The sequence below is a fragment of the Aphidius gifuensis genome, linkage group LG2 (assembly GCF_014905175.1).
Source record: "Aphidius gifuensis isolate YNYX2018 linkage group LG2, ASM1490517v1, whole genome shotgun sequence".
In the NCBI taxonomy this organism is placed as follows: Eukaryota; Metazoa; Arthropoda; class Insecta; order Hymenoptera; family Braconidae; genus Aphidius; species Aphidius gifuensis.
Genome location: NC_057789.1, coordinates 26,975,807 through 26,988,896, shown reverse-complemented (window position 1 = coordinate 26,988,896; position 13,090 = coordinate 26,975,807). Strand labels below are relative to the sequence as shown.

General features: G+C 23.5%; 2 protein-coding genes and 1 non-coding gene across 3 annotated transcripts; 2 read left to right on the top strand and 1 right to left on the bottom strand.

Moving 5' to 3' along the window:
- The first annotated feature begins 447 nt into the window (after positions 1-447).
- Positions 448-13,049, top strand: LOC122849955 (muscle-specific protein 20-like). The gene is made up of 5 exons (XM_044148897.1): positions 448-648; positions 5,156-5,237; positions 10,931-11,060; positions 12,473-12,593; positions 12,675-13,049. The coding sequence occupies exons 1-5, from the start codon at positions 625-627 to the stop codon at positions 12,864-12,866; spliced, it is 549 nt and encodes a 182-aa protein (XP_044004832.1). The 5' UTR covers positions 448-624; the 3' UTR covers positions 12,867-13,049.
- On the bottom strand, positions 952-3,259 carry LOC122849956 (myophilin). The gene is made up of 4 exons (XM_044148898.1): positions 3,124-3,259; positions 2,235-2,434; positions 2,036-2,156; positions 952-1,945 (listed from the first exon to the last, which is right to left on the bottom strand). The coding sequence occupies exons 1-4, from the start codon at positions 3,127-3,129 to the stop codon at positions 1,763-1,765; spliced, it is 510 nt and encodes a 169-aa protein (XP_044004833.1). The 5' UTR covers positions 3,130-3,259; the 3' UTR covers positions 952-1,762.
- On the top strand, positions 4,743-4,883 carry LOC122850738. The gene has a single exon (XR_006373646.1). It is a non-coding gene; the product is annotated as a U4 spliceosomal RNA (small nuclear RNA).
- Positions 13,050-13,090: the final 41 nt, after the last annotated feature.

Here is a 13,090-nt window from a genome sequence, read left to right as displayed (position 1 = left end):
ATATTTTAAATTAAAAATAAATTTTTTAAATTTTCTAAATTATTCTTGCATTATTTTAAATATAAAAAGTTTTTCATTTATTTTTAAAATTAGCAAGTATTTTAAATTTACCAAAAATATAGAAAATAAAAATAAAAAAATGACAACAACGTGGTCGAGTTGAAGCATCTTGCTCCATATCAAAAGAGCCATCATAAAATTATTTTTTTTTCAATCTAAAATTAGATATAGCAATTTAAAATTTTAATCTAAAATATTTGTCTGTTGTTATTGTTAAATAAAAAAAAATTTCTTTATGATCTAAAATGGCACTTGGAATTTGTATGTTTTATTTTTTTTTTTCCATCAGTATATTGTGTATGTGCGTTATGTATTTTTTCGGGGTGAGTAAGTGTTCCATATATAGAAAGCCGCCCACAGCTATGAACCATGTCACGGATATATACCTCGGCACAAACCACCTCAGCATCACACTCTTTTTGAGTTCTTACGCTAACAAACTTCAGCAAAACTTTTGCATTTATTAAGTGTTTAATTTTCAAAAAAAAAATTAAATTAATCTTCTAATTTTAATTGAAGATTTTATTTGTGATTTATCATTTAATATTTTGAGCAACAATCAATATGCCAGGACGTCCACTTTGGCAGGTGAGAAACAATATTATTTATTTTTTAATATTTTTTTTATCATTTATAAATAAGTGCGATTTGTTTTGAATCTGCGCGTGAGTTTTACGAAATATACGCACCGCAATGAGGCGCACTATTCGCTCCAATTGAAATTAATTTCGTAATTTTAATTTAAATAAACAACAAGTGACAAAAATTGATCAATAATTTACTGTAAATTATAATAAAAATATATTTGTTTATTAAAATAATCAAATGATAACTGAAAAGATCGATGAATTTAATTTTTTACTGGAATTTTTTTAAATTATTAATTGGTGATTTGCAATTTTTCATATGTTTATTATTATAAATGATATAAAAAATTTTTTAAATTTGAAAAAAAAAAATAATTTTAGTCGTTTTAAAAATATCTACTGATGCCCTTGGAATTTTGGAAATTAGTACAAAGCCGTGACCTGATCCAGCATTTCGAAAAAAAAAAAAAAATTCTATATCTTACGAATAAATTCAAAAATAAACTTTTAATTTTACAGCAATGTGCCAACACCACATCAGCAAAAATAAATATATATTTTTTATTTTTATCCGGCCACTATATTCGATTTCATATTTACAATATTTCATTTTAATTATAAACATAAATTTTTTATATAAATAATATTATAATATTTATTATCCCCACTTGTAAATAACTCGATTAATTTTTTTTCTAAAAATATAATCAACAAAAAAAATAATAATAAATTAAATTTTCAATATTTATTCAATAAATAATATTTTTTAATATCAATAAAGCTTTTCCTTTCAAATTTCATTTCATTTTTATTTATATTTTTTTTATATTTTATTTTATAAATTTTATATAATTAATAATGTTAATAATTTTGTTTTTTTTTAATTCATAAAATAATGTGTGTGTGTTTGTGTAAGTGTAGAGTGTAAATGTTTTTTTTTGTGCAAGTGTATATATATATTTTGTGTTGTGTTGTGAGTGAGTAATTTCGTGTAATAAAATTTAAAAAATTTTACGTAAAAGTGTATTTGTTTTTCGTGTAAACAATGAGTGTAATTAATTATGAAAAATTATTCTCTCTCTTGAGGTATAAATATAACTTATTATATAAAATTTTCACATGTGTCTTGTGTTGCCAAATCCACCATGACCAGATTGACTGGCTCCTTTATTAAAACCCATTTGAAGATTTAATTGTCCTTCACTGGCCCGCAGCTGATCCTCAGTAAATGTTCTTTCATTTTTTTCTGCCATTTTTGGACCTAGTCTTGGTCCAGTCCATTCAGGATGTTTTTGAGTCTAAAAAAACATTTTAAAGGATCAATTTCATCTAGTAAATCATTTATCAACTGGAGGATCAAATTGATTCATTTTTTTTGTTCAACTTACAATTCTGCCAAGAGCATATAGACACAAAGTCACTTGAGGAATATTACGTTTTTCAAATAGATCAGCTGTTTGAAATATTTCTTCTTGTGGTACTCCATATGCTTTAATTGCTGCTTGAAATCTTGAATAACAAAAAAATAATTATCTCATTGTCGTTTAGTCAAATTAATTTAATTTAATTCTTTTTTAAATATATTACCTTTGTACATTTTCCATCAATTGAAAATTGGTACCTTTTGTTTGAATTTTTTTAACTGATCCAGGTGCAATTTTATTAATGAGATTGCAAAGAACAACTCCGTCTTTTAATATATCTTCATAATCTTTATTTGGCAATTTTTCACCAACAACTTCTTCAATCCATGCTAAAACTTCAGCTTCTTGTTCCTTATTACGTGGCTAAAAAATAATAATACAACAAAATTTGAATTTAATCATCAATGAAAATTTATTAATAGTTTATTCAATGATTTAAAATAATCATTTCAATTCAGTTTTAAAAATAAAATTATTGGAGAAATAAAAATTGTTTATAAACATGATTTTATGATTGTTGAAAGTCATTTTTTTTTTTGGCAGAATGATGAAATGTGTTATTGTTTAATTTATATTTTTAGACCTACATAAATTTAAATGACGCACGACTGCCAATATACTCTATCAATATATACATCATAATTTTTAATCCAATTAAAATTAAATTATAAAAAAATAATTAAAAGTAGATATCCTAATCAATAAAAATTATAAAATAAATCAAAAATTATAATTCAAATTATCATCGACATAAAAATACACAAATTTTATTAAATCGTTCAATTAATTTTCATATATTTCTATAGAATATAATTATTTTTATCCTCGACTCGAAATTTCCACGAAATATTTCCATTCAAATAACGAAAAAAAAATAAAATAAAATCTCATTATTTAAATTCAAATCAATATCTAATTAAATTACACAAAAAAAAAAGTTTCAAAAGAAAAAAAAACAATTATTTATCACTAATTTAAATTTAAAAAAAAATACATTTAATTAATTAATTAATTTATTAATTATAAATATAAAAATTAATTTTTTAACATACCGCCATTTGTATATATTTTTTAAATGAAAAATAATAAATTAAATTTAAAAAACAACTTGAATGATTTTAAACTTTGTGAACGAAAAATATGATACTAAGTCAAATGCAGAGCGTCGCGACGCCTATATTACTGTTACCCCCACTTGAAAATAATCATGAAAATATTATATATGTATTTTGGCATTAATCCCATTGGATATTCATCACGCCTTCTCTCCTATTTAATGTTCACATGGATATGGATAGATCACACACCCAATCTTCTCCAACGCATGTATATTTATATTATTTCCAACAAATTTTACTGGATTTTTCATCTTCTCTTTTTATTTCCACCAACATTATTATTATTCTTATTATTATTATTAAATCATGTTGTTTTTTTAAAAAAAATTATCTTAATTTTATTTTTTTTCTCTTCCATTTATTTGACTATTTTTTATTTTTAATTCATGACAAGCGTAAATGCTTTGAGATTTAAAACAACATGGATAAATGTATTTTTTTTTAAAACATCAAAAAATATATATATATAATCCAGTATAAAGTGCTTGAAGATTATCTGATGGAACATAAAAATAAATTGTCTATATATATATATTAATTTGACTTTTAAAAAAAATTTATGTTCATTTACTAATGTCTATTAATAAATATATTATTTATAAATTTATTTTTTTAGTTATTTATTATTAATTATAATTAATAGTTTATTGTTGTTTTATAAACTTTTAATTTTTTTATTCTTATGGAAATATTATATTTGATAATTGAATTAATTTTTACAAGAAATATTTGAGCTCATAGATGATAAACAATAGTAATAAATAATTTTGAAAATATTTAAGTTTATAAGTAGTAAATAGTTGAAGAGTAATGTTAATAATAATTATTTTAACAACCAAGATATTTCTATGCAATTTTACTTTTTATTTGAATTTAAAAAAATAGATTTTTGTTAATCTAGTAAATTACAATTTTGTAAATTATTATTTTTTTTTTGTTAAATAATTATTGTTAAATACATGATTTTTTAAATATGTAATTGTATATTTTTTTTGGCATTTACGTTACTTAAACATTACAGCGTTAAAATATATTTACAAAAGTTTAAAAAATAAAAATAAAACAAGTAAAAGTTGAATTGTCGAGTGATGTTGTCGTGTTTTACGTCAAGTTGATGTTTTTTTCAAAACCGGATATCGTATAATTATTGGAGTATTGCCAAAATAACAAAATAATGCAACAAAGTGTTGGTAAATTGAGACAATCGCTGGCTTTAGATTTCGTCAATCGAAGCGTATAATTATCTATATTTATCATCACATCTTCACCAAAAAAAAATAATCTAAATTAATAATTAATTTCTCTCCTTCATCTACTAATTGATTTTACATTTTTCCATTAAAAAAACAGTCTGACAAGTAACAAAAAATAAACCCGGAAATAATTAATCAGTATAAAAATATATAAAAACAAGAACACCTATATTTAAATTTTTCCAAGTTTGAATCTCTTGTCCAGCTGCTGTCCGCTAGGTGGCAAGCTGTCGCTTAGACTTTCCGCTGGAATTATGATAATTCGAGTGAATAACAACCCCGGCTTAGAAATGAGTCGTCAGCTTTGCGCAGTGGCGATATCGTAACCAATGAGGTTCTACCGAGGTGCGATTATTGCTAGTTGAAAACTTTTACCAATACCCCGCCAAGACGATTTGAAATACAATCGGCTACGGCAATTTTTGAAAGTTTCTGCGGAAACTGATAAATTAACTCAAACATAAATAAATAGTCTCTCTAATTTTCTAAATATATTTTAGAAATAAAATGGCAATGGGATTTCCAGCCTTGAAAAAAAATTGGCTTGAATAATATTTTTTATTTTTTCCATTCACCTTCTTCTTCTTCCTCTTTTAAAATTTGTTTATGCCAATTTAAATGACGCATGACAAAATAAATATATTCCAGAGTTGCAGGGTATTTTTATTATTAACAAATAAAATTTATTTATTTGTTTGTTTGTTTATAATTAGGTTGCTGGAAAGCGTGACACTGAGCAAGAAGCTGAAGCTCAACAGTGGATCGAACAAGTAACTGGTGAACGTTTTCCACCTGGTAAGTTTGATAATTAATAATTATATTATATAAAATAGATAATATATAATATATAAAATGTTCTTTAAACACAGAGTATCCAAAATAACAGGATATCATAAATAGGCAGCTAGTTATATGTTATATATTGATTTTTATACAAAACAAGTAGCCACCATATGTCATGTTAGCATCATCATAGTATCCAGAAGCCACTGAAATTCAACTATTGATTACCCTTGAATAATAATTATAATATCATGATAAAAATTAACCCATGTGTCCTTATGGCATCCTGATAGAAGGGGGTGAAAAAAATGCTGCAAGCTCTTTTTATCTTCATTGATTTATTATAAAAAAGCTTTATGATCAAAAACATGGTTTATTTTGTTGAAAAAAAAAACAATTAATATAATAATTGATGAAAAAAATTAATCAACAATTTACAGTTAATAATAATTATTTAATTTTAAATATTAATTTAAAATTAATTTAATTATTTAATTATTTATTGGTGATTTTTAATTTTTTAATTTTTTATTTACTTTTTTTTATAAATTATTTAACGTTAATTTATTTATAAAATTATATAATAATTCATAGAAATAAAATATTAATAATTTATTTTTTAAAAAAATATAATTATTTTGTATTTTTGATAAGGGTAAATTTTATATTTCTATATTTTCTGTTATCCTGATGATCAAAGGTGGTTGGGGTTCGCAAGCTTCACATACTTGGCCAACATTCCAACCCTTGATATGTTATATAATATTATCATTTAAATATATGTTTTCCGGGTAATTATTTTGGAGTATATGACGTTTTAAAGGTTAAAACTTTGAGTTGGTCAGTTTTGTTGTTTTTAAATTATTTAAGTTCAACAAGGCACACATCAATATCATCAATGGCATTATTTTATTTTTATTAAATCATTTTTTTATTATTATTTATTAATAATAATAAATATAAATTTTTGTTTAATAATAATTTAATAATATATTTTTGATATTTAAGTTGTAAAAATATCATAATATTTGGATGAAAATATAACAGCTGATGAGGGTTGCTTCAGTTTATTTAATGACTCTTCGTTTATCGTGTTATCCTGGCACTACGCGCGCTTTGTTACGTCACTATGACCCCGCCCTAACAAAATATTTAAAGGGTTAAATTTTATATACATCTAAGAAGAAAAAAAAAAATTATTTTATGTTTATAATTTATTAATAATCATTTGTTCTATGGATTTTAAATTTTTCTTAAAATATAAATAATTAAAAATGATTATTTATGTTTTTTTTTTTTACCAGGTTGTTGTTAATTAAATTAAATATATTTTATTTAAATAAACAAAGGATTAAATTGTTTAAAAATTATATTTAAAGTTTTTTTTATAATAAAATCAATTAAATTGATATAGTTAATTTGATAGGCTTGATTTATTTTTTTTTAAAGAAAGCTGTAAATATTTTTCATTGGAATTTGTAATTGAGGGAATTTTCTATTGTTTTTGGGTGTATTCATTAAAGAGTAATAAGAGCAAATTAAAGCCTCCACCTTTGACTGTCATCCTGATGTTACGGAGGACATCGTGGAGGTGGCTAACAATAAAATCATCCCCCACTTGACCCATGGGTGGAAAAATATCCAAGAAATTCGGAGAACAATTTTCACCAAGCCACGTATAATAATCCCCTCTTTAACAACATTAATTTATCCTGAACAATTTTCATTTAAATTTATATTAACCTTGATAATTAAAGAACCATCAAAATTACCAAAAAAAATTATATTATTAATAATTAAACTCAAACAAATAATTACCCAAACAAATTTAAAATTATTTTACCTTTTTTTCCATTCATCAAAGTTATTCTATATTATATTTTGAATAATTTAGCACAATAATTAATTAGAATTACAGTTAATCAAATAAAAAAAATAAAAATAAATTTATCCAAGTGTTGATATAAATGTCTAATATCGATTTGCCGTCACTCGTTCATCATGTTACGTCGTAGGGACGCTAGAGTATTAGGAAAACATGGCTTCAAGCAACTAACACTTTCATGTACGCATAAATATTTTTCCCTCGTTATTAAAACCCACCATACTACATACAAGTTAATGAATTTAATAATTATCATTAATAAATCATCTAAAAGATCATCAGAAAGATTTCTGATAAATAAATAAATCATCAAGAATCATCAATTAAAAAATAAACAAAAAATTAAATATAATTTACAAACAAACAAAATTATTAATTTAATTTTAATAATTTTAATCTTGTGTGAGGTTGATGGAATTGGGTGGTGATTAAAAATGTCAAAATGTCACTCATTGGTTCGTCACGACGGCGCAAGGTATCCTTTTACATCAGGAAACTATCAGACGTTTGAGGGATTTATAGGGTTACTCATACTAACACCAAACTTACAATATCAACGTGCATGTACATCAACAATAAAAATAATAATAATTTAGCTTGAAAAAATTTCAACTAGTACTCAACACTGCGCAGGGTATTTTGCGTATTATTTTTAGGGGTTGAAATTTTTTTTTTTTTAATGTTATTTTTGTTGTATGATTTGTTGCTTCGATGATATTGAAAGGATAGATGATGATATTGGAGATATTTGATGCCTTCAAGATGCCAAGTGTCCATCACTTGTTCGTCAATGACAACTTGGGGGTTCCAACCCTACCAGGGTCACATCTCTCTGGGGCTATAAATTTTATTTCAAATGCAACATGTGGATCAATGGAAATTTATATACCCTCCACGCAGTGTTGGCTATAAATTTTACCGCGTTTTTACTTCTTCTTTTGATAAATTTTTTTATATCAAGATTACTTGTATTTAATTTTTTAAATATTAATTATTAATTTAAAATTTATTTAAATATATAATATAAGTAATTCATGTGTATTTAAATTATTTTTATTGTTTATATATTTTGTTTCAATTTGTAGTGATGAAATTTATTAATTTATCAATGAGTTGTCTTACTATATACCTGTTGAATGTTGAAATTGAAAGTCGTAAATTCATGTGCAGGATGTTGCCCTGATGAAAACTGTGTTTTTGACGTGTTTATGATGTGAGATTGACATTTAATCAATAGTATCAAAACACGCAGGCGTGCTTTCACTATAAAATATATTTAAAAAATTAAATTAAATAAATTTTTGTATAAAAATTAATAACAATAAGATAATATTAATAATTACTTTACTGGAAAAATTAAATGGCAAATATTTTTATTGATATTCAAGATTATTGTCTTATTTGTAATATTTAAATTTAAATACATTATGATACATGAAAGCTTGGATAATATGGTTTATTGATTATCTGTCTCATCACTTCCTTGATGGGGTTTACGACATTTCATACGTTTTCGTTGCTATCAGGATATCATGATACAACAAAATTTTCTCAATCGAAAAAACAAGTAAAGATAACTCGTTAAATAGAATTAAATATTATTATTATTATTGAGACATGTTGAATATGAGTCTGAAGACATTGACAGACCATGTTAGCTGAAAAAAAAATACAAATTGATAGCTCTAAGTTTTATTTATAAAATTACAAATAAATATTTTTTAATTAATTTTTTTACAGCCAGTTAATTAAAATACCGATTTATTTTTGTACTGTGATAAATTTTGATGATGATTGACTGAAAAATAACAACAAAATACAATTAACAATTTAATCAATTTCTCGTAGTATTTTTTGGAGGCAAGTAGTCACCACTCGTATGTTTCCTTAGTACCCAACAAACTTTCATATTCATACCTTGCACTATCCCCATATATGTATATATTTTATTTTTTTTTGACAAATGTACATACAAATAAGAGAGCAACTTGTTCTAAAACATACAATCCTGGTTAATCAAAATCTAGTATCCATCGGCCATCGTTTTATTCGCAAATATTTAAAAATTTTCTATTGATTTAATAATTTTCTATATATTTACTCCATTTTTTAAAATATAAATTTTAAAATAATTATTAAATTTTTTTCTTTTAATTTAATCATTTAAATAATAAATAAAAAATATTATTTATATTTTATTATAAATTTTATTCAATTAATTATTTTGCAAAAAATATTTATTTTCTAGACAAAAATATTTGGATATTTTGATAACTCTGTTATTCGTAGTCTCCTGGCTTCCATGCGTTCTTCGATAACTGAAAAAAAAAATTATTCAAAAATATGTACATCTCCACGATGTGGATACTGCTCTTTCCCGCTTATCAAAAAAAAAAAGGGGAAAAAAATGGGAAAAATAAAAAAATGTGTACAGAGTTGAATACTTCTACCCAAAAACTGTTATCCTGTTTGTTGGAGACCTATCACGTCTTTCGAATGGCGTCTAAAAGTCATGTAAAATTCACTTGACGTTGTGTTGTTTTTTGTATGAAGCATATAATCTTGAAAATAATATATAAAAAAAAATTTAAACTTATAAAATTATATTTTCTTTGATGTAAAATACATTTTTTAGTATGAAAAATATATTGATGTCTTGGTGGATTGAGTATTTTTTAAAAGAAATCAACTGCCCCCTTGGACTCCCTCTTGGAATAATGGGATTACATGAAGTTGTGGTTGGTCTTTTTCATCATTCCATCTACATACTCTCTCTATTTTTATTATTCTCTTGAATTCATCATCAATTTTTATATTTATATTCAATTGAAATATATTTTCAATGTCGTTCTTTCTCGCACACAAATCCATCTACCAATATGTGGATGTAAAAATATAGAATGTCAATGGATGTCAAGAGGCGGAGTTCAATAATCTACGCCGGCGCATTTTATTCAGATCAATTTTTATTTTTTCGGAGCAATTGTCATAAATATTTATAGATTCCTGGTGTTGAAATTTCGTATGAAATTCTTCAGATATTTGATTAGAATTTATTCATCAATATATTTTTATTTTTCTCCGTGATAAAATTGAATAACAAATTTAAAAAAAAAAAAATTGATAAATAAAAATAATTATATTTCACGGTGAAAATAATTTCTCCGATTTTCAGAGGAATTTGAAAAAAATCGGAGACAGTTGGTGAAAATGCGGAGAAAATTGGAGAAATATTGAAAAAAAAATTTCGCCAGGGTTAATAGTATCTAGTTTTTATAATTATATAAATAATAGCATTTGATTATTTAAATATAGTATTTAATAGTGTTCGAGTATCAATTAAAAAAAAGGTATATTTAAATTTCACAGATGAAATATATTTTGGCGAATATAATTATGCAGATATATATATAATGGCTCTTATTGAATAATAACTTATTAAAAAAAAAAGAAATCATATTTGAGAAAAGCTTGTCGTACTCGTCTATTAGTATACAACGACTTATTTATAACGACTTACTATATATATTATGAGAGCTAATTTGGTTCATTGTTTGCTAATTCAACTTATTTCAAATTTAGCAGTGATTGATTGAAAATGGATCATTTAAAGTTGAGCCTTAAATATTTTTCAATCAACCACTGCTAAATTTAAGAATGAAAAATCAAGAATTTTTTTTTACGTGAATAATTAATTTTCATAAAATTATAATCAATATTAAATTAACAGAAAAATAAATAATTAATTAATTATTTATTTTTGAGAGAAAAATAAATAATTAATTAATTGTTTATTTTTTGTTTTTTTAAATTATTTCAGGAGTCAGATATGAAGATGTCCTGAGAGATGGAATTATTTTCTGCAAACTCATGAACAGATTACAACCTGGACTAATCACAAAAATAAATACATCAGGTGGTGATTACAAAATGATGGACAATCTCAATCAGTAAGTTAAAAAAAAAAAAATAACAACAATTTAACAATAAAATAAAAAATTTAACCCAAAAAATATATTAGTCTCAAAAACTCTTTGATAATCATGGACTCCTGTTGATAATTCGACTACATGCAATCGACAGTGTTTTACGTCGAAATGTTTCTCGATAAAATTTAATTTTTCACCGAGATATATCGACAATTATGTAATTCAAGGTTAAATTTAACCCAATAAATTCCACATAATATTAAAAGACAAATTTAAAAATCAACAATCATCAAACTTTTGCTAATTTAAAATGACAATTTAATTATCATAATTAGGCTATTAACAAGTATTAAAAATAATGATTTTTTTTATCTCAAAATTATGAGATAATTTATGACAAGATTAGTCGATAAATCGCTATAAATATCGATTTAGTAGACTGATAATAATACGGAAATTGCAGTGAACTTGAATGAAAGTGAAAACAAAATAGCTCTTTGGCTTTTATGCAATCCGCGTAGTGAAAGACTAACAAAGTCCGAGGTCGGAATCATTGTACATTCTTTAAATTCAGTCAACATTTTATTCATTTTAAAGAGAAAAAATCCAAATTTATAAACAATCAATAATTAACAATTAAATTCAGTTATCAGAAAAATTTATTTTTTCATTTTTATAAATAAAAAAATGATTTTATGATAAATAATTAAAAATAATAATAATAAATTAATTAATTACTGGTAAATTTGTTGAAATGATTTTTTAAAAATTAGCTACTATTATTTTTGTAATGTAAATTTATTGTATTTATTATTATTATTTTATTGAATTTATTTATAATTTTGTGAATGGATTTTTTTTAAATAATATGATTTTATTTATATTTAAGAATTTGGATAGATTATGTTGTTGTGGCATTTTAGGAATAGAATTTCATGTGGAATTTTTATAATATAGGTACTCATATGCGGTAGACGCGCTGATAAACAAGATTTCATAAAAGAGAAAAAGTACAAAAAATACCAAAGATTCAACAAGTTTGAAATATCAAAATTGTTATTCTGATGTCATAAAAAAAATACCTCTTTTATTATTATGTTATTTTGTTAGATTGAGATACGTGACGCGTCATTTCGCTGACAGAATTCTGACATTCCATGAACACGTGCTTTTTCTTTACTACAGAATGTTGATAAAATTATTTGAAAAAAAATACTAAATATGCTGGAAAAAAATAATGCAATGATAAAAAAGATAATCAATTATTTTGAATGTTTTTTTTAGAATAAATAAAACACCTGTAAATTGATTTTATAAATTATTAAATTGAAAAATATTAAATACAAAATTAATTAAGTCAAAAGTTTTTTGTTAAATAATTTTTTTTATTGTTTTTTTAAAATTAATAATGATTAATTATTTTTTTTTACTAGATTCCAAAAAGCTTGTGTCAAGTATGGAGTTCCAGATGTTGATTTATTCCAAGCTGTTGATCTCATGGAGAGAAAAAATATTGCACAAGTTACAAATACTATTTTTGCAATCGGACGTGCAGTAAGATTTATTTATTTATTTTATTCGACATGTAAATTGTATTTAAATAATTAATTTTTTTATTTTATTTCATAATTAAAGGCTTACAAACATCCAGAATGGCGTGGTCCATGGCTAGGACCAAAACCAGCTGATGAAAACAAACGTAATTTTACCGAGGATCAATTACGTGCTGGTGAAGGCATGATTGGTCTTCAAGCTGGTTCCAATAAAGGAGCAACACAAGCTGGACAAAGTTTTGGTGCAACAAGGAAAATTCTTCTTGGAAAATAATTTAATTTATTAAACAAAAAAAAAATCCATAATAAAAAATTAATAAACAATTAAAATTGAAAGTTTATTTGTTTTTTAATTTTCAATATTTTTAATTTGTTTATGTAATGAGAAAATAATTTATAACAAAGCAATACATGTAAAAAAAAATAAAATAAAATATAATTTCAATGTAATTAATTATTCATCTTGTCCATTCTCGTATTTTTTTTTTTTTTAACAGC

Bases quoted from the DNA above. Each gene is read 5' to 3' on its own strand.
- LOC122849956 (XM_044148898.1), bottom strand. The intron at 2,157-2,234 runs GTAATATATTTA...TTGTTATTCAAG, and splicing joins TTGATGGAAAATGTACAAAG to ATTTCAAGCAGCAATTAAAG. The intron at 1,946-2,035 runs GTAAGTTGAACA...ATGTTTTTTTAG, and splicing joins TATATGCTCTTGGCAGAATT to ACTCAAAAACATCCTGAATG.
- LOC122849955 (XM_044148897.1), top strand. From the start codon at position 625: ATGCCAGGACGTCCACTTTGGCAG. The intron at 649-5,155 runs GTGAGAAACAAT...GTTTATAATTAG, and splicing joins CAGGACGTCCACTTTGGCAG to GTTGCTGGAAAGCGTGACAC. The intron at 12,594-12,674 runs GTAAGATTTATT...TCATAATTAAAG, and splicing joins TTTTTGCAATCGGACGTGCA to GCTTACAAACATCCAGAATG.